Here is a 23,875-nt window from a genome sequence, read left to right as displayed (position 1 = left end):
ACGCACTGAGTTGAACTAGGGAACTTGCCTATATTTAACTTTTTTGCCCTACAAAAATGGAAACTTCATATAACTCAAGCTAACACTTCATCTCCCAATATGTCAGTTTCATAGAAAATGTGGCTGGTACAAACACATATGAATTTGTTGTAATACATGGGTTAGCTTAATAACCTCTATGCTTTATATATTTGGAGAGAATTTTTAAAACACAGAATCTAACGTAAAACAGGATGTATTTTGTCTCACTTTAGTTACACATTATACCTATAGTAAATTCACATTTTCAAAAGAGAAACCACAGTAGAAAAGATTCAGAGGGAAATAATAAAAATAAAAGAAAACAAAAAATAGTAAGCTGATTTCAGAAAGAAAACCACAGCACAGCAAAGCCTAGATCTCCACTGCACCACGCTTTCTGATTGGGTCATTAATGAAGTGACATGGAGTCAGGCTGTTCCCATGAAAGAAACATTGTTTGGTAATTTTCTGAGGTTGTGGATACATCTGAATGTGAACTATCCTGTCTCTTAATAAATCCTCCTCTAAAAAAAAAAAACAAAGAGTTTTCAAAATGTTTCTATTGAGTGAACACATTTAACATTTAATCAAAAATGTAAGCACAGAAATACTGCAGAATCCTTTTGTGGTGAAAACTAAAAACAAAAAACCAGCATTAAGACCTACTTACACATTTTTTCCTTATGTAACAAAGTACTGCTTATAAGTAAAGATGAGATACTTCTTTTATGGTCTCAAGTGCATTTTCTTGCTTATCCCCACTTGTAGTTGTAATTAACACATAGAAAGTCAAAGAAATATAACATCTCTTTCTATTGTCTTAAAATAGAATTAAACCGTATCATTTGCCAAATATGAAACATTATTTTCAGCACAATCTGTACCATCCCAGAGGAGATCAAACAATGAAAATTACTTTTAACACAGAATCTGTTCATCAGAAGATAGAATTTATAACGGTGATTAAATGCTGGACTAGATTATGACAAGAGACCAATTTAAAACTAATGTAATTATAATTAGCATCCTTCCAGACAGCAGAGGAGAATGCCATTTGGTGTAGCAGCAACAACACGGCTTTGGAGCCAGGCACAGCCAACTAAGAACATTTGGCTTCTCAGATCTTTTGCTCCCCAGTAATACGATCATGTTGAGTCACTGAACCTTGGTTTCCATCTCATCTGTAAACTGGGGATTGATGCCACCTGATTCTCAGAGTCCTTATGAAAATTAAACAGCACACATGGAAACGTCTCTTAGAACAAAACTACTCTGTAACTTCTGTGCAACAAACATTCATTTCTTTGGCGATCCTGTTTGGAGAATCACTGCCTTACAGACTCAAACTCCAGTCCCTACTTCCAGCACATACACATATTTTGTTAAATGGATACAATGCTAGCAAAGTTTAATGACGCAAAATAATACAAAGTGTACAGCTGAGTGACCAGGTAGCATCTCAGTAAAGTACTGAGAGCTTAAGACATACTCTAGCTCCTCCTACCATCTCTTCCCCCAGAGCTAAGGTATTAATAATCTATTTTCTGATGTGTATTTATAAAGTAATCAAAGTGCTCCCTCTCCCACCCCACCCCACTGACTGTGGGAGTTATAAACAGCTCGGGGCTATTCATTCAGCAACAGTTTAAACGTCAACCTTATGCTAAACATTCTAAATAAGTGAAGCAAACCTACATCTTCAATCATGCATTTCTAAATAAAACTTCTAAGTCCTGGAGTCTCTCCTAAAGGCTGTTTTTTTGTTTGCCATTTCTTACAGTATTTCTCAAATATGTGGTTAAAATGGCTTAATTAAATACTTTGAGAAAAATGAAATATTTGCACTCCACTAGGGTGACAAAGTTCAATCAGATTTTCTTTACATTGTTTTTAAAGTATTCCAATGACACTCTAACAATGAAGAGTTCAACAGCAAGTGACACCTATCACAGCAGTTTTAAGGCTACTCTTTGATTCTCTGTCAAATCAACTTTGTATCACATTTCCAATCTTATCTGAAAGGTGGTTTATAGTTTCATGTCAAATCCATTCCCACAAGTGTTTCCCACACTTGACCCCCGTGTATCACTGACGATCTAAAGTAGCTGCTAAATATACGATCAAAAAGTCTAGGGCCAAGCACAGTAGCCTAGTGGCTAAACATCCTCGCCTTGCATGTGCCAGGATCCCATATGGGTGCCAGTTCTAATCCTGGCAGCTCCACTTCCCATTTAGCTCCCTGCTTGTGGCATGGGCCGAAGCCTTGGGTTCCTGCACCTGTGTGGGAGATTCGGAAGAGGCTCCAGGCTCCTGTCTTTGGATCAGTATAGCTCCGGCCACTGCGGCCACTTGGGGAGTGAATCATCGGACAGAAGATCTTCCTCTCTGTCTCTCTTCCTTGCTGTGTATCTGACTTTCCAATAAAAATAAATATATCTTTTAAAAAGCCTATAAATACTAAAAAGTTACCAACTCCATAATGCTCTCCAGGTAAATTCCAAAAACTAGAAGGAGTGCATTCTTGAAGATTCAAATTTCTAAGATTGAGAAAATTGTAAACAGATACAAATATTCCTAAAACAATCTGTAAATACTCAAACACTAATGTTTTTCACAAAGATAACGCCTCTGGATTTTTGAGATCTGTTCTCTACAAGTATGGCTGAAATCTTAGAGAAGAAATGAATTCACTGAAAAACTTCTTTGTTCATTACCTTTATCTTACTTACCACTCAGAAGTCACCTTCAAATCAAGACAGAAAGAACAACTATCCTTAAAGCCTGTGACGACACATGAAAACGGGGATGGAGCGGCAGAGCAGGCACTAGGAAAGGCTGATGAGGTACCTTCTCACTTCACTCTTCTACCTAAAGCAAGCTCCATCTTCTCTCATCTCCTTTTTGCTGTATATTCGATCCATCTCTCAAGACTCTCTGACCAAGGTGGTCCCAGTTCCTGCAGTACCCACTCACCTTCTGACAGTGGGAACAACTCGTGGGAAGTTTACCTGGGCACATCAGCACCCCACAGGTGCTCCTGTGTATTATAATAGTCTCGTGCTCGTTTGCTCCACACATATAAAATTTCCTTGTGATACATGCTAATTTCTCAAGGTCTTCATGCTTTCTGGTTTCCCAAGTCCCACACAATACATAATAACACTCAGGGTGTGTGACAACTCCACTGTTATGACCGGGCCTAGTAATAAGGGAGGCGGGCACAGACGGCAAGAGAAAGCCCTCAGAGTGCAAAATGAAACAGTCCTGGGCTGTGCGAAGTCTCCAGCCAAACCCATGAGGCCCCTCAGAGGTAGCCTGCAGCGAACCAAGAGGAAGACCAGGGAAGGAGTGACCAGTATCATTTCTGGGCTGCAGTCTCAGCACTGGCCACCAATCAGATGGCCTAAGTCCCAAAGCCATGGACATTACCGATGACCGCGCCATCAGCCTGTGGACGACAGCAAGTGAGCCAAGTGCCCCAGTGCCAACAGTACTAATACAGCTAACCGGCTAGGCCTGGAGGGCCGGGGGTGATGGCCTAGCTCACCTTCAAGTTCTCCTCCATCACGCGTAAGCTATGGTCCTGCCAGAGCATTCGACACGGAGGCTCTAGGACAATCGGCAGGACCGGAGGCCCTGCCCCCTGGATCCTGGCCCGGTTACCACCTCCTGCGCGACCCCACCCCTGGGGCCAGCAAACATCTACTGGGCATTTACTGAGCCAGCTTCCGTACTCCCCACCGACCCCCTGAGGCTCTCGTGCACAGATGGCGAAGGCGGGGTGGACGTCCACTCACTTGTTCTTGCGGATCCAGTCGATGAGGGCGCGCACCTCGGGCACCTCGTCCAGGGCCGGGGGCTCTCCGGTGCTGAACTGGTCCGGGAAGCTGCGGTTGAGGTCTCGGCCGTGGCTGTTGTCCCGGCCGCTGGCCCCGGGAGGACCGCCGTCGCCGAGGCCGCAGTCGCCCTCGCGTGCCCGCTCGAAGCCGTCGGGGTTGAGGCTGGGCAGCACGTACACGTCGGTGGTGTTGAGCAGGCGGACGAGGCGTGGATCGCCGCGGCGGTAACCGACCGCCAGCTCGCGGGCCAGGTACACCAGCACCTGGCGCGACACGGTCTCGTCGCCGTGCATGTTGCCCACCAGCTTCACCTGCGGCCGGCCGGGGATCAGCGGTCCCCCCGCGTCCGGCCCCTCGGCGTCCGGTCCCGCGTCGCCTTCGGGCAGGCCGGCCGTGAGACGCAGCACCCAGAGCGGTCGGCCCTCCACCGAGCGGCCGATGCTGAAGAGGCGGGCCAGGCCGGGGGTCCCCGCGGCGGCCGCCGCCTCCCTCAGCGCCTTGCCCAGCTCCTCTTCGTGATAGTAGCGGTCGAACTGGCCCTCGGCCGCCGGGGCGCCAGCGCTCGTTGTGGTCGTGGTGGCCTCCGCCTTCTTGATGTGCGCCGCCCGCGCCGGGCTCCGCAGCAGCAGCAGCGGCAGCAGCAGCAGCAAAAGGCTCCGCGGCCGCGGGAGGAGCCCCCAGGGCGGCCGCGCGTCCCCGCCGCTCGCCATCTTCCAGAAGCGCCGCTCAGCCCGGCTCCACTCCCGCAGCTCGGTGCTCCGGGCAGCCGGGGCCCGCCGGATCCCCTCCGCGCCTAGCAACCCCATCCCGCCCTCCTGCCCACAGCCAATCGCAGCCGGCTCTGCTATTCGCGTCACGCCCGGGGGCGGGGCTGATCTTAAGGCGGCCGCCTTTTCCCCCTCTGGGCGTGTCTTCCCTTCTCAGGTCGCCGGCGGATTTGGTTCTTCTCCTTGAGCTAAGGTTCTTCTCCCGTTGCTGTCCGCCTCCCTTCCACCCCCGTGTCCTTGTGTGCGTTTGCTCCTCTCGCCCTCTGCTCTTTCAGTCTCTTCTGTATGCTTTCTCCCCTGATAACGACCACTCTCCCACCCTCCCTTTTTTGTTTTCGTCTGAGTCCTTTTTCTGGCTCCTTCCCATCTTTGTGGCAGCTTCTCTCCGAAGAGCCTCTCACGCTTAGAATGGAAAAGAATCAAAAGGTTCGAAAGAAGCAAAGGACTCGAAAAGATCAGTAGGTTCGGAGGAATCTGCAATGGACAAGTCCAAGGACGGACGCTTGGACCCGGGCGCTTTCCCTTTGGGGTTCGCCCCGCCGCGGCCTGAGGTCCCCCTGAGGGAGGCGTCCCCCTGAGGCGCGACGTGCGACCCCTGAGGGAGGGCCAGGTCCGCCAAAGTGTCCGCCTTGGGAGGAGCGGAAATCCGCCCCTCAGCAGGCCTCCTTCGGGCTACGCTTACCTGTGGGGGGAGGTCCCCGTTTCCCCCCACCCCCGTCCTTCCCTGCGTGGGCCGCCTAGCTCGCGGTCAGCAGATTTCATCTTGCCCTTCCTCACCTCTTGGCACCTCTTCCGGGCGCGTTATAAATATCCCCACAGCCCCGGCCTGGCATTATCATTATCATTATTATTTTGAGTGTTTCAGGTTTGACATTTCTAGAAGCACTTGCTTGGTGAACGTGATTCCTGAACTGCTCAGTGTCCAGCCGAAGCTGGCACGCACAGTGCTTAATCCAAGCCAGGAAAGAGGTCTTTTGAACCAGCCTTGAAGGCAGTAGTGGGCTTTAGTGACTTGAAGAAACACGATTGAACAATCTCTTTATCCAGTTTGAAATTCTACCCATCTAACCACCTTACGGCAATACCTGTTGTAAACTTTCTTTTTTTCAGAATCAGATATTTCAAGGCTCCCCCTTTCTTGAACTCTGAACCCAGATAGGACTAGGAGAGTTTATTCATTCATGGATCAAGTATTCATGGGGCAGTTCCTGTATGCCACAGTTAGATGTCAGGAAGCAATTTCATTTTGGCTGGTGAGGGTTAGGGTTTATGATGAGTGTTTAGGATTAGAGGTGTGGGGGGCACAGGGGAGGGAAATCTGAGGCAGGGAGAGGAAGAAGAAAGAAGCCAGAGGGGAAAGGAGGGATTCTGATCAGCAGGGAAAGGACATACAGTTTACTCTGGGAATCACCAGAAGGTCAAGATGGCTGGAGTGAAGGAACTCACCTGCTATTGAGGTGAAGCCAGAGAAGTAAAGCCTTGCAAACTAGGGCTCAGGAAGCACACTCCATTCATCCAGGAGATCACAGAGACCCGGGGTGGGAGGTAGGATTTAAAACTCATTTAGAAAACTCCCACTGACGATAATATGGAGCTTAGCTTGAAAGGCCCAACGCTTGAGGCTGAAAGATGAAACACCAGTAGACATGATGAGGACCTGGACCAGTAGTGGGTGAGGGAAGGAAATACACTGAAAAGACCTGCAGATGAGGAAAGCAGGCAAGAGCTGGTGACAGGCTAAGCAGATTGGCAGGTGCTTGTTCTTTGAAGTACAGGATGAGAGTAAGCTCCCACAGTCTTAGGTGAAGTTGTTGAGTTGTGTGCTACACCCTGGGAGCAAGCACATCAGGCAGTGGCTTCTCTCACGTGCCTCTTTTGGTCTGGCCATGATGCAGAAGCAGCTGCAACTCATCAGAAACAAAGTCCCACGGTCTGCGCATAGCCCACTCCTCCTCTGGGAGTGTTTAATCATTGCATCTGGCACTTCCACAACTGTAGGAATCAAAGAAGCCCCAGGGGACATGTTAACTGCTAATCAAATGTTTCCTTTTCTGCCATTTTCACTCTCCTCTGAAGCCTCTTCCTGCCCTTCCCTGGTGCTGAGGAGGCGCTGATGTGTAAATAAACAAAGCCTGAAGGCGGTGGGAAAGTGTGATGTAACTTGAGCCCCAGCCCTCCCAGGAATCCCCCCCAGACCTCCCACAGTGCAGCGTGTTGGAGTCCCCTCCCAGGTTTGGAGGCTTCTTAGCAGGTGCATTGTTCCCTGGGTGGTTCACAGGGAAACCCAAAGCTCTGGACTCAGGTCCCTGTGCGTTAAAGGGGAAAAGGAGGGGTGGAGATCCGGGTTTCATGTTAGCTTACCTGAATACATCCGTCCGTGTCTGGGAAGGCCTGAGCCTTGAGACAGGTGTCTCTTTTCTTCCCTCCCCACCTCTCAACCAGTGAGGGAACTTGGAGAAGCCTTCAATGTAAAGGAAAACTTCCTGTTTATAGAAGCAGAGTGGCAATGACCTAATTTTTAAAACAGGAAGAAATTTGTTAGTCAACCTGATTCAATATCTACTTTCTTCTTCATCGTGTTTTTTTTTAAATAAAATTTCTTTTAAAAAATTGTTTATTCTTATTGGAAAGGCAGATTTACAGAGAGAAGGAGAGACAAAGATCCCCTTGTTCACTCCCTGAGTGGCTGCAATGGCAAGAGCTGAGCCGCCGATCCAAAACTAGGAGCCAGGAGCTTCTTCCAGGTCTCCCACAAAGGCGCAGGGTCCCAAGGCTTTGGGCCGTCCTCGACTGCTTTCCCAGGCCACAAGCAAGGAACTGGATGGGAAGTGGAACAGGTGGGATACGAACTGGCATCCATATGGGATCCTGGCACATGCAAGGCAAGGACTTTAACCACTGGGCTCCTGTGCTGGGCCCTCTACTTTCTTTCCAAGACTTCTTTGTGGGGTTAGGGAATGTTGTGGCTGCAGGTCAAACTCCTTCCGTACCCTTGGGATGTCCACATCTTATTTCAGAGTGCTTTGTAGTAACTGGTACTTACTCCACTTTTAATTTGGTTGCCTGCTCATGTTCCTGGGAGGTAGCAGCTGATGGCCTGCGTACTTGGTTTCCTTTCACTTGCATGGGAGACCTAGATGGAGTTCCTAACTCCTGGTCCTAGCCTAGCCTAATGCTGGCTGTTGTAAGCATTTGAGAGAATTTACCAGTTAATGCATGACCTGGATTATCTCTCCCTTTCTGCTATTTTTTCTGTCAAATAAATAAGTATTTTAAAAATAAATTAAAACAGTATAGGTAATTAAAGCACAGCTTGTTAATGAACTTGTAAACGTCTCATTGTCTGGCACAAACACCTACAGATTTGTAAATTGTCATGGGAGCTCTGCTGTGTTAGGTACAGGAGGATTGAATGATGAAAAGGGCACAGTGTTCCCCTCCCAGAGGTTGAGGATCCATGGCACACAGACAGTAAAGGACAGGATTGGTCTGTGAGGCCAGAGCTATGAAATACGCACTGTCCTGAACACTTTCATATTGGTGGCCTCATTTAGTTCTCAAGAAACCTCTGACACAATTATTATTACCATTCCTACTTAAGAAGTGAGGATGGGCCCAGTGCGGTAGCCTGATGGCTGGATTCTTGCCTTGTATTGGCTGTGATCCCATTTGGGTTGTGGTTTGTGTCCCAGTTGTTCTGCTTCCCATCCAGCTCCCTGCTTGTGGCCTGGGAAAGCAGTAGAGGATGGCCTAAAGCCTTGAGACTCTGCATCTGTGTGGGAGACCTGGAGGAGGTTCCAGCACAGCTCTAATCGTTGTGGCCACTTGGGAAGTAAACCAGCAGATGGAAGACCTTTCTCTCTGTATATCTGCCTTTCCAATAAAAGTAAATCAATCAATCAATCATTTGTTTAAGAAGTGAAGAAATTGAAGCACTGACAATCAGCGGCTGACAAGCCGCTGATTCCGGGCTCCAACCCAGACTCTGGCTTTGCAATCTGTGTGTTTAACCTGTTAAAATTAAACTGCTTCTGCATAGTACATTTCAAAACAGGATCAGCAACCTGCTTTTGGAACACAAAGAAAAAGCAACAGTGTTGGGGAGTCAGTGAAAACTTCACCAATACGCTCATGTCATGAGCGGATTGAGCTTACTTAATTCTCAGAAAAATGAAATAACTTGGACAAATGTTATCTGAGGATTAAAAATGATAATTACTATAGTTTGCATAAGATATGGCTCCCTGATCAATGCAGATGTTGAAACCCCAAAGTTGTAAGTTATCAGTACTAAAACTTGAAACTTCTTCTGATTAGGTCATTGGGAGGGGGCCACTCAGAAGGTCATGCTAGCAGTGCAGTTGACTATGAAGCCTGAGTTGCGCCCAGTCTCTCTACTTCCTGGCCCACCCTCAGACCCTTAGCCTGCACACACCCTCCTTCACTAGTCTTCAAGGGTTGGATAGTCAAACCAGTGGGACCCACCTGGTCTTGGACTGTAAATCTCCCAAACTGTGAGCTAAAATGACCCTTTTCCTTCACAAGGTGATGGAAAGTTAATCATATGTGCATAATTATTCGTGGAATACTTCGCACTTAAAAAGCATTCAAAAACAATCATTAAAATTAATAATAATAATTCTGAAACAGGAAAAAGTGGAGAGAAGAGTACTCCAACCAGGAAGACCAGCATGGAAAGAGGTGCATGGTGGCTGGAATCAAGATGCGTTTGGAGGAGCTGCAGGAACCAAAATCACAAAGGTAAGGTGGATGCCAGGTGATGAAGATCTAAGATGATCCAGGGAATTTTTACTATGATGGGGAAATTTACAGAGCCATGTATGAGGAGCAAGGGTATGGTTCCACTCTGGTTTGGAATTCTCCTTACAGAATTTCAAGGCTATGGAGCAGGCTAAAGAGAAATTGCCATCAATCAGAGAAAATATGACTCTTAGAAATTTAATGAAGATAGAGAAAATAAACTTGAGGGCCTACTGCAGAAGCCTGGAGGCTAAAGTTCTCGCCTTGCATGTGTCGGGATCCTGTATGAGTGGCGGTTCTAATCCTGACAGCCCCACTGCCTATCCAGCTCCTTTGTTGTGGCCTGGGAAAGCAGTCGAGAATAGCCCAAAGCCTTGGGACCCTGCACCTGTGTGGGAGACCTAGAAGAAGCTCCTGGCTCCAAATCAACTCTGCTCTGGCCGTTGTGGCCACTTGGGGAGTGAATTGACGGATGGAAGATCTTCCTCTCTATCGATCCTCCTCTCTGTATATCTGACTTTCCAATAAAAGTAAAAAGTAAATATTTCAAAAAATAAAAAAGAAACAAAAAATAAACTTGAGAGATGCGTAGGTTATAGAATTGACAAGATTTAGCAACTCTCTGGGGCAAAGGGAAGAAATACAAGATGTCTCAAGGTAATGAGGATGAGCAGCTAGAAGGCCTTGACTTTGCCTGAGACAAGGAAGGCAGAAGAAAAGAAGTAGGGGATGGAAGGGAGCAGGGACTCAATTGGCTAATCCTTCCCTTGCATATGCCACGATCCCATGTGAGTGCCACTTCATGTCCTGGCTGTTCCATTTCCAATCCAGCTCCCTGCTTGTGGCTTGGGAAAGCAGCAAAAGATGCCTCAACGTCTTGGGACTCTGCACCTGCTTGGGAGACTCAGAAGAGGCTCCAGGGTCCTGGCTGCTGGCTCCTGGCTTTGAATCAGCTCAACTCCATCTATTGCAGCCATTGGGAGTGAACCAGCAGAAGAAAGACCTTTCTGTTTGTTTCTCCTTCTCGCTGTAAATCTGCCTTTCAAATAAAAACAAATAAATCCTTTTTTTAAAAAGGGAAAAAAAGGAAATTGGGAGAGTTTGGGAAGCATAAAGGTTAGGTATTGGGTTTGGGACATTTTATGTGTGAGATGCCTGTATGGAATACAGAGGCAGACTTATGGCAAGCAGGCCAGAGATTTCTGATACAGCATCCCTGGAGTCCATTTTGTGCAAGTGAAACTGGCAAGGGATAGATAAAGTGAAGAGAAGAAGAAAGGCCCAACTCACTCCAATAGTTTCTTCACAGGTCAGAAATTTGACTGTAGGAGAATCCTACCCTTCAAATTTAGACTTTGCATCTCTGAGAGTTTATTTTTAAAAGATTTGTTTATTTTAAAGAGAGAATCGACAGGGCGAGCTTGAGAGACAGAGAGATTGTCCAACCACTGGTTCAGTCCCCAAATAGCTACAGTGACCTGGGCTATGGCAGGCTGAAACCAGGAGCCTGGAACTCCAAACAGATCTCCCATGTGTGTGCAGGGTCCCAAGTGCTTGGACCATCCTCCACTCTTTCCCAGGTGCATTAGCAGGGAGCTGGATCAGCAGTGGAACACCTAGGACTCAAACTGGGCTCATGTGAGATGCCCACATTACAGGTGGCAGCTTAACTCATTGTGCCACAATGTTGGTCCCAGAGTTTTCAATTTAAATATGAGCATATGATAATCATCTAATAAATAAATTGTAATTTTGTAGGTGTTATATGTCAGACATTATTCAGAACAATGAACAACCATACAGACCTAATAATTGCACAAGATTGTAAATATACTAAATGCCATTGACTACAGATTTTTTAAACTGTTTTTTAAAATTTTATATCATTTTATGACAATTTCATAGGCTCTAATAAATAAATTGTAATTTTGTAGGTGTTATATGTCAGACATTATTCAGAACAATGAACACAGCAAAATTCCTTCCTTCATGGTTGCTTACTTTTTTGGAGAAGATAGGATACAAATATTCAAAATTAACTGGGTTTTCAGTGATAATAAGTATTGTAGGGAAAAACTAAGCAGGAAAAGTGGAGAGAGAGTAGGCTGCAATTTTCATCAAATAGTCAGTGAAGGACTCACTGAGGAGAGGCCATCCATGATCTAAAGAAAATGAGAAGTTTAGTTTTATGAGAAAACTTCAAAATGTCACTAGAAAAATGAATGAAAAGCAAAAAAAACCCCAGAAACCTTTATTTCTCAACATAAAATATTCAGGTTCAAGACACTTGTGTAAGCAATGATATTAGTTCACTCCTAAAAAACTGAGGGTTCTGAAAAATTTTGCAATGTCAATGTGATATATATATATAACATACATATGATATATATAAAACACTTTAAAGTTATTAAATGAAAAAAAGCTAAACCAGTATTGTAAAATGCATACCTAAGAATTTCCTCTTGAGCCTTGCAAAAGTACCCTTTTTTGATGAGAGGCATGAGCAAAGCACTGCTGTGGTGGTTGGAGGGCTCTGGTGAAGCTTTCCTGGGTGTTTTTCTGCTAAGACTCTGGCTAACTTTCTCAAAACACTCTCTTGTTAAGCAGAAGGTGTCAGTCTTTGGATCTCCACAAACTCAACAAGCAACATGCTCTAAACATCCCGGAGAACTCCTGCCGTGACCTCTGTGCTTTTCCTTTGACTGGACCATTTCCGTCGCTTGACTACCACTGCTTGACTGTGCCCTGTCTTCAGGATCTCACTGGAGAAGCCAGTTACAATCCTTCTGTAAAACCCATTTCTTCAACATTTCCAGTGAAATCTGCTCTTGGCTACAGCGGAGGTGGGTGCAACAGTTTTGGCATCTATTGAGCATAAAATTTGCTCCACTTTAATTATTTTAATCCGAATTGCATAAACTAAGCCAATTGAAGTGTCTTGGTGTTGGCTGCTGTTTCTGTTGTTAATCATCAGTTCCCTGCAATTAGGGTATGAATAGACTGGTTTTTTTCCTCACAAGTTGGTGTGCTACTGCAGATCTCATCTCCAATATCATCTCATTCCCTCTTAAAATGAATTATCCATTTTTTTTAAAGATTTATTCATTTTTTTATTACAGCCAGATATACACAGAGGAGAGACAGAGAGGAAGATCTTCCGTCTGATGATTCACTCCCCAATGAATTATCCATTTTTAAACTGTTGTCTCTTTGGGCATGGTCAAATCAGCTTGTGTAAAAGCATCAGTGATTTCACCATCCATCATCCAACCTTTATCTTAGGTCGGATGTTTGTTCTTGCTTCAGTTTTAGCAAAATCATGTTTCTGTGTTAGGGGCTGCATTCAAACTGATGTCTAATCTTGCTTAGTACCTCAATCTAGATCCTGTTTAGACATGTTATAGCAAGTTAGTATGAGTTTATTTTGGGGAAAATATTGTTAGCTCAGTTTCAGGGATGACATTCAAGTGGGATAGCAGACAGAAATACTGTGTAGATATGTAGATGTAGGAGTGGTAGTCTGAAGGTAACAGCTGAATTATGCAAGATATTATAATCTTTAAGCCATGAGCCTGGATCACCAAAGTAGTAAGAAAGTAAAAGGGCAGAGACCAAGATCTGTAGAATTGAATGCTAAATTTTTGATACACTTCAACTTGGAGAGGTGGGGAGTAGGAAGAAGAATGAACAAAAGTGACTGAGATTGAGGGGTCGGTGAACAGGGAGAGGAAAATCAAGAGAACGAGCTTTTGGAGGCCATGTAAAGACTATGTTTCAAGGAAAAGGGAGTGATTCATTATGTTAGCACTCATGGGAAGACAACTATGGTAAGAACACAATCAAATCCATCATTTGATTTAACAATGCAAAGGTTATTGATCCTTTTCTACAACTAATTTTGGTGGAAATGGGCAGGGAAATCCCAAATGGAATATGTCCAAGGAAGAACAGAATGTGATGATGTAGAATAATTCGTTGGGGGAGAAAAATTTAAAAGGAATTGAAAGATGGAAAAACTGTGAGAGTAATATGGGGCCAACAGAGTTTATAAAATGGGACAAAGGTTAAGCAAGGCCAAGAGAGGTTTTTCTTTTTCTTTTTTTTAAGATGGGAGAAATTATACGTTTTTTTGTATACTACTGAGGATGATTTAGTAAAAAGAGAACATTTCATGACACATTGGAGAAAAGGGAAAATCGTTTGAGCCATGTCATTGACTATGAAAAACTGAGAATGGATGAGATTTAATTTACCTAGAAAGGGATTAGTTTTAGGTTCAAGTGAAAACACTTCATTCATAGTCACAAATGGAAAGGCAGAATATACAGATATTAATGGATAGCTGAGGTGTTGTGACCTGGTGCATGTTCTATGCTGATTGCTTTTATTTGCCCAGTGAAACAGGAGGTAATGCCATCAGTTGAGAGTAAGGCTGTAGGAGCAGGTGTGACAGGTTTGTGGAAGAAGAGAGATGTGGAATTATCATCTCACGGGGTGGGAGAGAAAACTAGTGAGTGATGATAGTTTTCAGCCACTAGCCATGGAGCCCAGCAGTTGTCTAAATGTCACCTAGAACTGAAAGCTAATGGAGCATGGAACAGAAAGTTTGGGGTTTGGTTTAGTCTGTTTCACATTTCTAGACATGAAAAATGTCATAGTTCAAGAATCGAATTTTGAAAATCCAGCAGCTACCCAAGAGGACGGGAGAACCTTGAGAAAGTGAATAGAGAGAAGGCAGAGGAAAGACTGGATTACAATAAAATTCTTCATTTCAATATCCTCCAGGCCTGAGCCTTCCTAGTGTCAACTCATGTTGATGGGTGCCCACTCACGCAGGACTACCTCTGAAGGAGGGTGTCAGATCCTGGCAACCTGCAGGCCAAGAAACACAGGTAAGAGATAAAGCTGTCTCAGACATGAAAGGCAACTGCCTGGGGGCCCGGCAGCGTGGCCTAGCAGCTAAAGTCCTCGCCTTGAACTCCCCGGGATCCCATATGGGCACCAGTTCTAATCCTGGCAGCTCCACTTCCCATCCAGCTCCCTGCTTGTGGCCTGGGAAAGCAGTCGAGGATGGCCCAGAGCATTGGGACCCTGCACCCGCGTGGGAGACCTGGAAGAGGTTCCTAGTTCCTGGCTTCGGATCGGCGCGCACCGGCCTGTTGCTGCTCACTTGGGGAGTGAATCATCGGATGGAAGATCTTCCTCTCTGTCTCTCCTCCTCTCTGTATATCTGACTTTGTAATAAAATAAATAAATCTTTAAAAAAAAAAAAAAAAGAAAGGCAACTGCCTGAAAGCAAATTTGGTATTTGAAAGAGAAATATATATCAACTACAATCTCTACAACGCCACCTTCTTTTTACATGTGCTTTTGAGTGTGTTATTTTACTCAGCTCTCTCAGCTCTGAGAGCTTCCCTGGCAGTCTGAAAGGTTATGATTTTTGAGCTGCCACTAACCAACTGAAACAAGTCACATAATGAGATATACAACACAAGTGGGACCTTCAGCCCTACCCAGGTACTTCAAAAGGTTTATGAAAAAGTGGAATTAAAAGTATGCTTTCATGCAACAATTTTTAATTCTCATAGTTTTTTCAGAATACATGTCATCATGAGATTTTATGGATTTCAATTTTTCCACAATGAAATAAATTTATTTTTTAATTTCATTGTCCATGAAGTACTCTCATGTTTGCAAAATCTCTCCAGAGTTCCTGCCTTCATATCCTGAAGCCCATCACATTTAACTAAACCTGTAACATATGTACCTGCTGCGTATGTGTGTTGTATGCACATCTCATTTATTTGAATGTGTAAGGGGAAAAAACTACCAATCAATCCTAAAACAGATGCTCATGTGGGTGAAAACAGTAGAAAGAACACATGATAAACTGAAGATAAAGATAAACTGATCTTTTTAAAAAAGATTTATTTTTTAATTTTTATCGCAAAGTCAGAAATACAGAGAGGAAGAGAGCCAGAGAGAAAGATCTTCCGTCCGATGATTCACTCCCCAAGCGACCGCAACAGCTGGTGCTGCGCCAATCCGAAGCCAGGAGCCAGGAACCTCTTCCAGGTCTCCCACACAGGTGCAGGATCCCAATGCTCTGGGCCGTCCTCGACTGCTTTCCCAGGCCACAAGCAGGGAGCTGGATGGGAAGCGGGGCTGCCGGGATTAGAACTGGTGCCCATATGGGATCCCAGCATGTTCAAGGCAAGGACTTTAGCCACTAGGCCACCGCACTGGGTCCAAGATGAGCTGATCTTTAACATAAAGACTTGATATGTAATAGACAGATGACAAGGCACAGGATTAATACCTGTGGAGGACAAAATTGAAGAATGAACCGAAGGTAATGTGATACTTACCTTAGAGAATACTTAGAGGAACTGAAAATAAGATGTCCATAGAAGATAAGGACTTAGTCTGAAGAAGAATTAATCTTATTTTCATAATTTGGTGGTGTGTAGTAAGCAGCAAAGCACAAGAACGATTTTCAGTTCTGAAGAGAAATCTTTTTAGTGGCATGAAGCTTCAAAATGGACAGATGGAGGGCATTTTTGAGAAAGACTTCAGAAGTTTTATAGGGTTATGAGTTTTGCAACCCGATCTTCTCTGCCAGGTCAGTGTACCCATCCCCTTGGTGCTGCCTACATATGCACCCTTCTTGGGAGGGTCTTCTTTGGCTTGCAGCAGTTGGCTTTGCTTAGAAATACACATTTTGCTTGTACCCCACCCATGACCAGGATCATCCTATTGACTGGTACCTGCAAGTGTAATAGGCCCCCTTTGCCTATAGATTAAATAAACTTGGCAGGAATTTGTGTCCCAAAGCTTTCCATGAGATGAGGCTAAGCTAAACACCTTCCATCTTTGCTTGTCGATTCCCCGTCTCTTGCTTCCCTTAACCCTTGGCAAATTTCCCCTCAAGGCACTTCTCTTTTGGTAAGTCAGGCAGGAAAGCAACTCTGTTCAGGCTCTGCTTCTAAGGAACCTGCCTTAAGACATCCAGCTGGGATGTGACTCTGCGCTATTGCTCTCTGTGAGTGAGCTGGACTGCATTTTGCTCTCTTGGCTCTGTTTGGCTGTTATTTGGATCCGAAGGGGTTTTTGTTTTGTATGTTAAAAAGAAACCAGAATTTCCTTTTTATGCCTTGGAATCTTAATTTTTCTAAGCCAAACAGAAATGAACAATGTCCATTGAAATTTGTTTTAAAACTTGCCCTTGATTGGGTAGATCTATTTTATTTTAAATTTTAGTTAGGCCTGCTTTACTTAGGGCCTGAGATGTGCTGGTTACCAAGCATGAGGTCATGACAGTGATGTTGCTCTGCGTTTCCAAAAGACCATCAGCCAGCACCAAATGGACAGTGGTTCTATTCTCATGAGGCAAGGAAGGAGGGAAGCAGGTAACAGATACTTTCAATTGTTCACATCAGAAAGCCTGAGTCATTCTAGCTTAAATAATAAATGGAATTTATTGGCTCATATAACCGAGAAGTCCAAAAGAAAAGTCTGGATCCAGGCATAGCTTTATCCTGCGGCTGGCTACCAAGCACCTGATTTCCTTCTGCTCTTGGCCCTGCCTCCCACAGTGTTCACTTTATTCTGACTCCCCTTGTGATCCTGAGCAGGTTACCAGGAGCTCCAAAGCCACGTGCTTTCTCATCACAGACAGCAAGAAAACAGAAGAGGCTCTTGTCCCAACAAAGAGTGCAAGTTTCATTCAGATTGGAGCAGCCATGTGTCTGTCTCAGAACCAGTCACAATCACTGGGAAAGTGGAATATGTTGAGTAGCTTAGTTTAGATAGGCACTGCTTTGCTAGGGCCGGGGATGGAGTCTGGTACCCGTGAATAATGTGGATCACTATGTGGGGATCAAATGTACTCTGTCTTGGACTGACAGGTACATTACTGTGCACAGACAGAAGAGAAAAGACAGGCGGTATGTATTATTAACAAGGTGCTAATAACAAACAGCTGCTTGGCACATCAACATTTACAATATCCTTTCCATAGTTTGTTTCATTAATGCCCAGTCCAAAAAGGAACATTTGTGCTTACTTTTGGCTATTCAGTCTCTGAGAACTCTTGTCTTCATTTGGGTACTAAATGCCTCTTGGGGTCTTCATGAAGGCAGGGGCTTTCTCCCACTGCCTAGGATGAAAATGCAGGTCCTTACTGTGCAATGGTGCTGATGCCTGGCCAGGTTTGCCCAACCAGATGAACCTGTGTCAGAAAGAGGCAGAGACACAAAGAGGCAGAGATTCTGCATAATACTTTCTGTGTTGGGTCAGCTGAAAATGGCAAGAACAGGTCCGGCAGTGTGGCCTAGTGGCTAAATCCTCGCCTTGAACGCGCCAGGATACCACATGGGTACCGGTTCTAATCCCTGCGGCCCCACTTCCCATCCAGTGCCCTGCTTGTGGCCTGGGAAAGCAGTCGAGGACAGCCCAAAGCTTTGGGTTCCTGCACCCCTGTTGGAGACCTGGAGGAAGTTCCTTGGTCCTGGCTTTGGATCAGTCCAGCTCTGGCCGTTGCGGTCACTTGGGGAGTGAATCATCGGAGGGAGGATCTTCCTCTCTGTCTCTCCTCCTCTCTGTATATCTGACTTTGTAATAAAAATAAATAAATCTTTAAAAAAATGGCAGGAACATACTTTGCAGTTTATGGGGTGACAAAACAAACATGACGCTTCCTGCCAGCACCAGTGGTGCCGGAAGACAAGTTACAGCAGCTGGTACTTGGTGACAGCAGGGCAGTTTTGTAAGTTCTGCTGCTTACATTGGAGCATTGTTCTCATTCATGTTTAACCCCTGGTTTTCCAGCCCTTCTCGTAATTCCATGAGTTATCCAGCATCCTTTTTTTTTTTTTTTTTTTTTTTTTTTATCCAGCATCCTTTTAATGCACATATTCAACTAGAATTGCTTTCCTTGGCTGCAGCTTCTTCAAAGGAAACCTTTTGTTATCAGTTTCATCATTTCACAGGAAAATACAGGCTCAAAGAGATGAGGTAACTAACTGGTGCCTGGGACCATGCCTCATTCATAGATAGTAACAGAGAAAGATTACTCCATTGGGAAATGATTTTTTTCTCTCTCTTTGTCTACTGCCTGAAATCCACCACTAGAGAGGAATTCTTTGCATTCTAAGATCATTTAAGAATGAAAGGAACTCTTCTTGTTGCTGTATACTTCAGTTAAAAGCTGTATTTTTTTTAATTAAAATCTTATGTGTGTGTCAGCTGACAGAGAGGGATGAGGTGGGAAAGTCAGGACTCTTCAAAGGGGACTTCCTTAACAGTGCTCTGGGAACAGGGCCCATGAGCGTGGAATACACATGGGGTATACACAGAAAAGAGAAAACTGCTAAAGAGGGAAGAATCAGATTGCTAAATCAATGGTGACTGGGGCAAAAACAAAACAAAACAAAACAAAAAAGCCTAATGTTTCCGAAGAAGCCTTTGCCTTGGCTACTACAGCACCTGGATAAAGAGTCCCACATCGGGGACCCTGGGATGGCGTCGGAGGCTGTCCTCCATCCCAGAATATGGAGACTGTTGGGAGGCTGGGTGTGGCTTCTCCCCTTGTATCTCCCTTCTCCCAGATGCAGGAAGGAAAAAAAAAAAGAGAGAGAGAATGTGAAAATGGTAGTCTCACCCATTTTCCTGTCGCCCTCAATCCTTTGCACCCTAATCAACTATGTAAAAATCATCAAAAGTTAAAAAAAAAAAGAGAGAGAGAGTAGAGCTTGAGGACCCAGCACTGTAGCCTAATGGCTAAAGTCTTAGCTTTACAAGCACCAGGATGCCATATGGACATCAGTTCATATCCTGGCTGCTCCATTTCTCTTCCAGCTCCCTGCTTATGGCCTGGGAAAGCAGTCAAGGATGGCCCAGAGTCTTAGGACCCTGCGCTTGCATGGGAGACCCAGAGGAAGCTCCTAGCTCCTGGCTTCAGGATGGCTCAGCTCCAGCTATTGCCGCCACTTGGGGAGTGAATCAATAGTTGGAAGATCTTTCTCTCTGTATCTCCTTCTCTCTGTGAATCTGACTTTCTAATGAAATAAGTAAATAAATCATTAAACAAACAAGAGTAGAGCTTGAGGTAAAGGAATTGCTGGGGAGCCTAGATTGCTTGATACTGATGATCTCAGCCTTCACTGCTCTTTAGAACCAGTCAGGGAGCTTTTTTGTTTTTAGTTTTGTTGTTGTTTTGTTTGTTTTTTTTGTTAGGGAACTTTATTTTTTTTAATTGGGAAGGCAGATATACAGAGAGGAGGAGAGACAGAGAGGAAGATGTTCCGTCTGATGGTTCACTCCCCAAGTGACCACAACGGCTGGTGGTGAGTCAATCTGAAGCCAGGAGCCAGGAGCTCTTCCAGGTCTCCCACACAGGTGCAGGGTCCCAAGGCTTTGGGCTGTCCTCAACTGCTTTCCCAGGCCACAAGCAGGGAGCTGGATGGGAAGTGGGGCCGTAGGGATTAAACCGGTACCCATGTGGTATCCCAGCACGCTCAAGACGAGGATTTTAACTGCTATGCTATCATGCTGGACCCCTGTTAGGGAGCTTTGAAAAGGAATGGGAGTCATGGGGACTAGGAATCAGCTGCTTAATGGGTTTCATCTTTCCTTTTTGGGTGATAACGATGTATAATCATACAGACCTAATAATTGCACAAGATTGTAAATATACTAAATGCCGTTGACTACAGATTTTTTAACTGTTTTTTGAAATTTTTTTTTTTAAGATTTATTTATTATGATTGGAAAGTTAGATATACAGAGAGGAGGAGAGACAGAGAGGAAGATCTTCCATCCGATGTTTCACTCCCCAAGTGAGCCACAACAGGCCGGTGCTGCGCCGATCCAAAGCTGGGAACCAGGAACCTCTTCCAGGTCTCCCACACAGGTGCAGTGTCCCAAAGCATTGGGCCGTCCTCGACTGCCTTCCCAGGCCACAAGCAGGGAGCTGGATGGGAAGCGGAGCTGCCGGGATTAGAACCGGCACCCATATGGGATCCCGGCACGTTCAACGTGAGGACTTTAGCTGCTAGGCCATGCTGCCAGGCCCTGTTTTTTTTGAAATTTTATATCATTTTATGACACAGTTTCATAGGCTCTGAGATTACACCACACCCTTCCCAAACCCTCCCCCCCATATTGAAGTCCTCCATGTTGTTTCAGTAGTACAGATCATATCCAGTCCTGATTGCTTCATTGCGGGTAGGGACCATGCGGAGAGTCCAGCATCTTATTGTACAGAGAAATTCAACAGTTTCATTGGGAGACCATCCTTGGTCTGAAAGTAGAACTGGTAGAATATCTTCTCCTCCAATGAGTTGTCACTACACAACTTCAACAACAAGAAGAAACATCGAAATTAACAGCATCATGAAGTTATATTAACATGGCGTTGAGTGGCCAATATGTTAGAAAATACAAGTTCTTAATCACATCATGTAACTACTTCCATGGCATCTCAATTTTAGTATGTACACAACCGACTACAGATTTTTTAACATAATATTTAATTTATCTTTGAGAGAGCAATTTTTAAAGATTTATTTTATTTTTATTGGAGAGGCAGATATATAGAGAGAGGAGGAGAGACAGAAAGGAAGATTTTCCATCTGATGGTTTACTCCCCAGGTGACTGCAACACTGGAGCTGCGCCCATGCAAAGCCAGGTATAGGGTCCCAAGGCCTTGGGCCATCCTGACCTGCTTTCTCAGGCCACAGGCAGGGAGCTGGATGGGAAGTGGGGCTTCTGGATTAGAACTGGCGCCCATATGGGATCCTGGCGCATTCAAGGCGAGAACTTTAGCCACTAGGCCACTGCGCCAGGCCCCAGGATAGCATATTTCTAATTTACATTATAGTCAAAGGCTTACTGTCTCAACCATATACAAAGAGTTCAATGTATAAAAAATAAAAGGACCATAGTCCAGCAGCAAATTAGGCAAGAGCTAAAAATAACCTAATGCAAAGATGTTCAGCTTCAGTCATCTAAAAGAAAATTGTAAAACGGTCACAAAATTATAAAAACTATGGCATATAATTTCCATCCATTTGTTTGAAAAACATTTTTTAAAGTGTGACAAAACACTGTTTTTACTTATAAAATTGATACTCATGAACTTTTTTTTATTTTAGCTCCCACATACGCAAAGACCATGTGATATTTATCTTTTATGTAATGTGAATTTTACTATAGACAAGCAAACAAAATACCAGCTCCCTGCATTCTTGGAGAAGCAGGAGAATAATGAAAGACATGCTTGAAGGAGGGGGAGTCTTCCTGAAACAATGGAAGCAGCTCTTGAGAAAGATGAGTCTTCGGTAGGACAGCTCTGTGATGGGCCCAATAATTTTCTTCAAGATGCCCTCAAGATAACTTCGGCAATCAGTTCCCACATGTGACTTTTCAAAGCTTGTACAGAGTTAGATTTGGGTTTCTTTTGCATGTGACTCTGGGCTGAGACAGGGCTAAATAAAGCTTAGTTTCACTTGGGTTATACCTCATACCAATATTACTGACTTGCCCGAGCTGGCTCTGGGTTTTTTTTTTTTAAGATTTATTTATTTTATTGCAAAGTCAGATATACAGAAAAGAAACAGAGAAAGATCTTCCATCCGATGATTAACTCCTCAAGTGGTCACGATGGCCAGTGCGCGCCAATCCTAATCCAGGAGCCTGGAGGCTCCTCCAGGATTCCAAGACTTTGGGCTGCCCTCGACTGCTTTCCCAGGCCACAAGCAGGGAGCTGGATGGGAAGTGGGGCCGCCGGGATTAGAACCGGTGCCCATATGGGATCCCAGCATGTTCAAGGTGAGGACTTTAGCCACTAGACCACCGTGCCAGGCCCTGGTTCTGGATTTTAACAGCAAATTCAAATGGGACAAAGTACTCTCTTGCCCAGATGTCATAGGATATTCTTACATCCAAAGATTTCCTCCTGTAGAAATGGCTTCCTCTGTACTCTGAACTCTTCCAAGTTCAGCTCACTAGGAAAAACAGTTCCCAGGGCTGGTCCGAGAGCTAGCAATTCAGCCTCTGATTTTAATGAAAACACTTGCTGGTAGTGCACTAGCATAAACAAAGCACATTCACACCCAACCAGCTGGACTCCATCTCAGAAGTACAAGCTGCAGCTCCAGAAGGTGGTGAGAGTGCTGCTATTTATGGCAAGAATCTGCAGCTCTCTCTCTCTCTCTCTCTCTCTCTCTCTCTCTGTCTTTTAGGTCTGGGTGAAAAATGATGCCAAAGAATTATAACATTGAAGAAAGCAGCTACTGAAATACTGCAGCCCACAAGACCCAAACTCCCTAGGAGGCCTTGAGTGCCAGAGACACAGAATACCAGAGTGAGTTTGCAGTTTCTGTGGCACCTGTTGTGGGGTACAGGGAGCAAAGAGACAGCCCAGGAAAATCACTTTCATGCTGTTCTGCACATCCTGGGGTCTGCAGCCCATCTGCTTTCTTTCAGCCTTTCCAAATTTTCTTGGAACATAATGGTTTTCATCTTAGAATAAATTAATTCATACATGTAGCTTTATATAAAAATATAGAAGTTGAAAAGAATGTCATTCCAACTATAAAGGTGTGACTCCCACAAATGTAGCCTTGTTCACCATATTTTATTTGGAGGGTAGAACAAAGAGGGTGGGGCAGATCTTTCATATTCCCCAAATGCTCACAACAGCTGGGACTAGGCCAGGTCACATCCAGAAACTCCAGGTTTCCTGTATGAGTGGCAGGGACTCAAGTTCTCGAGGACTATGTAATGTGCTGCTTTCAGTGCATTAGCAGGAAGCTGCATTACAAGCAGAGCAGCCAGAACTTCAGTCTGCACTTTGGTGAGGGATACAGGCCTACAAATTGATAGCTTAACTCGCAGTGCCACAATGCCTATTCCCACACTATAGTCTTGAGCGTTAGTGGTCACTTTTTTTTTATTGCATTTCATTTTATGACACAGTTTCATAGGCTCTGGGATTCCCCCAACCTCTCCCCTGTACCCTCCCCCCATGGTGGATTTCTCCACCTAGTTGCAGTATTACAGTTCAAATCCAGTCATAATTCTTTCATTGCAAGCATGTTCTTTGCATAGTGTCCAGCATCTTATTGTCCAGATCAATTCAACAGTTTCTTGGGGAGACCGTCTCTGGTCTGAAGGCAGAGCTGGCAGAATGTCATCCGACCAATTAAAAGCCACAACATAACATCAACAACTGTTTACAACCTTATGGAGTTAAATGACATGGTATTGAGTGACCAATATGTTAGAAAATGCAAGTTCTTAACCATATCCTGTGATTACTTCATTGACATTTCAATTTTGCTTTATACACAACTGGCTGCTATACACCTTAAAATGGCCAGAGGGTACTATTCAGCTGTCTTGTGTCTATTTTCATTTTTGTATTCAGCAGTAGTTTAAGTGTTGTAGCATAATTTTTACTGAACTTGGTGGATTTTGGGATA

The 23,875-nt window shown here is 44.6% G+C and overlaps 1 protein-coding gene and 1 long non-coding RNA gene across 2 annotated transcripts in view; one reads left to right on the top strand and one right to left on the bottom strand.

Annotated features, from left to right (window-relative positions):
- CPD (carboxypeptidase D) overlaps positions 1-4,585 on the bottom strand; it is a 72,869-nt gene extending 68,284 nt beyond the window's left edge. The window contains exon 1 of the mRNA XM_058675568.1: positions 3,819-4,585. Within this exon, the coding sequence (XP_058531551.1) occupies positions 3,819-4,570 (752 nt within the window). The 5' untranslated portion in view covers positions 4,571-4,585. The remainder of the gene's footprint in view (positions 1-3,818) is intronic.
- A 4,099-nt stretch (positions 4,586-8,684) lies between these two features.
- Positions 8,685-22,758, top strand: LOC131482410 (uncharacterized). The gene is made up of 4 exons (XR_009246971.1): positions 8,685-9,388; positions 11,996-12,231; positions 14,174-14,280; positions 22,634-22,758. It is a non-coding gene; the product is annotated as an uncharacterized LOC131482410 (long non-coding RNA).
- The last annotated feature ends 1,117 nt before the right edge of the window (positions 22,759-23,875 follow it).

Source organism: Ochotona princeps, chromosome 17, assembly GCF_030435755.1.
Source record: "Ochotona princeps isolate mOchPri1 chromosome 17, mOchPri1.hap1, whole genome shotgun sequence".
Lineage (NCBI taxonomy): Eukaryota > Metazoa > Chordata > Mammalia > Lagomorpha > Ochotonidae > Ochotona > Ochotona princeps.
The sequence above is the reverse complement of the archived record's forward strand: the minus strand, read 5'-3'. Positions and strand labels throughout refer to the sequence as shown.